The sequence below is a fragment of the Anarrhichthys ocellatus genome, unplaced genomic scaffold (assembly GCF_004355925.1).
Source record: "Anarrhichthys ocellatus isolate YVR2014 unplaced genomic scaffold, GSC_Weel_1.0 scaffold1, whole genome shotgun sequence".
Taxonomy (NCBI): domain Eukaryota; kingdom Metazoa; phylum Chordata; class Actinopteri; order Perciformes; family Anarhichadidae; genus Anarrhichthys; species Anarrhichthys ocellatus.
The window spans coordinates 10,689,648-10,693,725 of NW_022280031.1; the positions used below are offsets into that span (position 1 = coordinate 10,689,648).

The following is a 4,078-nucleotide window of genomic DNA, read 5'->3' on the forward strand; positions in this document are numbered from 1 at the left end:
GAGAGAGAGAGAGAGAGAGAGAGAGAGAGAGAGAGAGAGAGAGAGAGATTCGACTGGTGTTTGGGGGCATTTCAGACTACTGATACTCTTGATGTCATCCTAGTCAGTGCAGCTCTGTACTTCCCGGTCGATGCAGGATAGTTAACCCTGTGACCACTGATTACTGTTGTAGAGGCGTGCGCTATGTGACCTCACCCTCTGGCCACCTGTGCAGCGATTGCTTGTTCTTGAATGAAATAAAACGTGATAGAGTACCAACATGCTATCAGCATTCAGATTTGTACGCAGTGCTGTAACACTCAAAGGTCACTATTTTAACAAATGTGACATTTGGCGTGGTGCTTTATGCTTTATTTCTCATCATCGTTGGCTTGTTGGAGCTTGAATTGAAGCTGTAACAGTGTGGTGATGGTAACTAGATAATGCAAGTCGTTGAGCTCTAATTCAGGGGACTTGATTTGAGCACTTAGACAATAGTGTTTTTGTATGTTTTGCAATGATGTGATGTAATAAGTTGATAATGTTAAAGCCCTAATCAAAACCCACGTGATGTTATGAATGTAAAGTGAAGTGCAACTTCTTCAGAAGCTGTATAATAACACTGAATGGATTTTCACCTTTGTCTCTTTGCCTCCAGAACCTTGACAACTACAAGCAGACGGCAGAGCAGTACAACGAGGCAGCAACTAAAGCGGAGGCCCACATCCGGTAAATACTGTGAATTACTTTGCAACACCATTTTCTGTGGAATGAACCGTTCAGTGTACTCATTACGTTGTTGCTGCTTACTGCCTCAGTATGCTTTTTACGAGCCTATCATAGGCTTAAGCAGTTGAATGATTGAATGTGCCCGTAAGTAACATATTAGTGCTAACCGTGCACATCTAAATTCAAGGCAGACATCGTATGACAAATTAGGAGAAAAAAAAGCACAGCAAACCTCGGCACAGTGGAGGACAGAGAGAGACCAACCCTGACGAGCAGGATGTCCACACAATTATCACTTCTCGTCTCTCGTGTAATATTATTGTAACACAATTCTCACATCATTGTATCCGGGCTCACTAGACAAGTTAAATACTTCTGACATCCGTCACTGCTCACTTTTAATACTTGAGAAAATATACACTTTTAAAATGAATTTTGATTTATTGAGTCAAGTATTTCAAACAATGGGATAAACATATTTTTAAGTTTTCATCATGTGATTTTGTCATAACATGCATATTATAACAAAACGACCTAGATATTCAGGCGATAAGTATTTATTTATATACTTTCATCTATTTCACCTGCTTCTGTTCGGTTGTCTCTTCAAGTATACCAATTATCTTCTCAGATAATAGAAGATATTAGATCGATTTTGACATGTTTCTTTTTGGCATCATTTCTGAGAATGGCACTATAATAGCCTAATGGATAAAACAGAGCATCAACAATTGCTGCTTATGTTACTTCTGTTAAGTCTTCTGCTTTCTTTATCTATTTTATGCTCTTTTTTTTAATTAGACACAGCAAAGAGAACTGAAATATACCAGAGTATCATTGTCTTGGTCGTTTCATTGTATTCTCTCTAGTGCTCGGAGAGACGACTTGAGTTGCGTGAAGCCGATTCGCTGCTTTGGAATATGCGTTCTCTGTTGTAATGAGCGCAGTATTTACATGTATATACACACTGTGGTGGCATGTTGGGTATCTCTCCCCACTCTCCAATATGTATTATGATATTAACATCCCCGCCTTTCTTATTATTTTCTACAATGATGCGTGTCAATATTCTCGTGTGTCCTGTCGCCACCAGCAGCTTGGTCATCATGGCGATAGATTATGGACGACTTGGCCTTTTTAAATGGCAGCAGCGCTCCTCTTCAGACTTCACCTGCCTGCTGTCAAAAAGCGTGTCAGAGTCATTTATTAGTGAATTGCCGCCACACTGGCACTGCCGGAGCATGAGGGCCTTGCCAATTTACGCCCCTCTTTAACAGCCATTCTTAGCTCTTTTTAGGAAGGAGAGAGAGCAGAGGAGTCTCTGTGAATCCAATTTAGTCAGAAAGCCATTCATTTTCCCTCTTGACAATGATTATTGCAAAAATGATGAAAGATGGCTGATTAATTCAGATCTATCTCTTTTTTCATGTGATACTCACATGCTCATTCCTCACCTTTTAGTTCCCATTAACACATAAAGCCTTTGTTTGGTTTTTTTACCCTACCGCTAACTATTAAAACCTGAATTTCAGTTCAAAAACCTGTAAAAGTTGCACAGTTATTGTAGTTAGCTATTTCCCCCTCTGCTGCCAGCAGCGTAGTATGTATCCAAGTCTAATGAGATTCACCAGGAACATAAAAACACGACAGGAAAGTGAACAATCTCCCTGCTCAACAGGAATAATTTCATATTAGGGTTAATTACAAAGTTTTGCATTAATATTTTAATAGCAATATCTGAAAAGATAGCAGCACAGAGGCTGAAATTCATTCACAACAAACTCTCTGCACACAAGGTGGGAAATGAAAGAAAGTCAGCAGTATAGTGTCACTTCACAGTTGTGCAGCATGAGTTTGTTACTTTGCATTATTAGGCTTTGTTAAGGCGCTGTACCTTGAAAAAGCAACATTCTGTTCCTCACTTAAGTCGCATGGCATCCCTCACTTTATTATTTAAACTCGCATAAAAAGGAAGTATACCAAACAAAGCTGTCCTAGGAGTAAATGTGTGAATGTTACTAGTACGTCAGTATTGTACTGTAGCAGCGCGCAGACTCGTGCTTTCCTGGAAGCAGCCAGAGGAAACAGCAGACGCTTGGTGCTTTTTGCTCGCTTTGCATTGTATGATGGGCAGTGACCTCATCCCGCCGTCTCCTTCCACCTGGTCCGTTGAATTTAACAGCATGCAATTCAAGTCCCAAATTTTGTCCAAATGATTACATTCGCTAGGATTTTGCTATTGTCCATCGCTGCATGGAAGAGGTTAGAAGATCAGTTCTGCACGAGTTTGCCAAAAGAAGCACATTTTGTCCTGCCACAATGTGTCGCTCATTATTTTTGCGCACGCACAACACTCCTCTCCCCCTTTTTTCCGTTTTTCTATCTCTGCCACACACGCAGGCACACTTTGTATTCAAGCAGCCACGTGCTCGTCATGTTCTGTCAGCATTTGGGCAGCGTTTCATTGTGCCGTGGTCACGCTGTCATTTCACACTACACTGACCACTCCGTAATTATTCTATTTACCCACTGCTGTTGGGGGGAGAACACAGTCCAACAGACTATGTCTTTTTCTTCTGTCTTTGTATTCCTCTCTGTCTCCACTTGTGAATCTCTCTCTTATCGTCTCATTTTCTTAATTATACAATATTTTTTCGATCTCACTCACAGTTGTTCTTCCTCTGCCCACGCTTGTAATTTTGTCTTTTATTTATTGTCCTCAGCATCTTTTACTAGGAGCTTCTATCCTCTTCTGTCTTCATATCTTCTGTAGGTATGACAATGAAGAGTAGTGATTTCAAAGGCAGGTGACTCGTGATTCTTCCCTCTTCTTCCTCTAGTTTGGTTGAATTAATAACAACAGCAGAATGATGGGTTCCTAAATAAGGAGTGAAAAAGTCAGGACTCTATAATCCGGTAATTATGAAGAGATAATTTAAGAGTGAAATGCTGAAGGAAAGAAATAGAATATGCATATTTTAAGGAATGAAATGGAATAGATTGTTTTGGAGATCAGACTCAGCCACAGCACATTATTCAGTGGTGGGGGAGGGGATGGGTGGGTTTCTGTATGCAGTGGTTAAGGTCAGCAGATTCACCACGAGGAAAAGCAGAGGTCGACATGTATTTAATCATTTATTGTTTATTTGATAGGGACACATATATAATACACAGAGTTGCACAACAATTATTCAATGCAGTGTATCACAGCATTTATAGCTGCTGCCAATTCCCAGTTTCCCTAGAAGCGTCTTTCAGGTACAGTGCTTTTCAATCAGGGACACCACCGTCACAAACTCCTTATAGTCATTTCCACTTGTTTATTGACAGTTGTGGTGGTCCCACTTTGCCCGCTAATTCCAAGCTGTGA

General features: G+C 40.5%; 1 protein-coding gene across 1 annotated transcript in view; it reads left to right on the forward strand.

Moving 5' to 3' along the window:
- chchd6b (coiled-coil-helix-coiled-coil-helix domain containing 6b) overlaps positions 1–3,791 on the forward strand; it is a 31,347-nt gene extending 27,556 nt beyond the window's left edge. The window contains exon 6 of the mRNA XM_031871827.1: positions 638–3,791. Within this exon, the coding sequence (XP_031727687.1) occupies positions 638–712 (75 nt within the window). The 3' untranslated portion in view covers positions 713–3,791. The remainder of the gene's footprint in view (positions 1–637) is intronic.
- Positions 3,792–4,078: the final 287 nt, after the last annotated feature.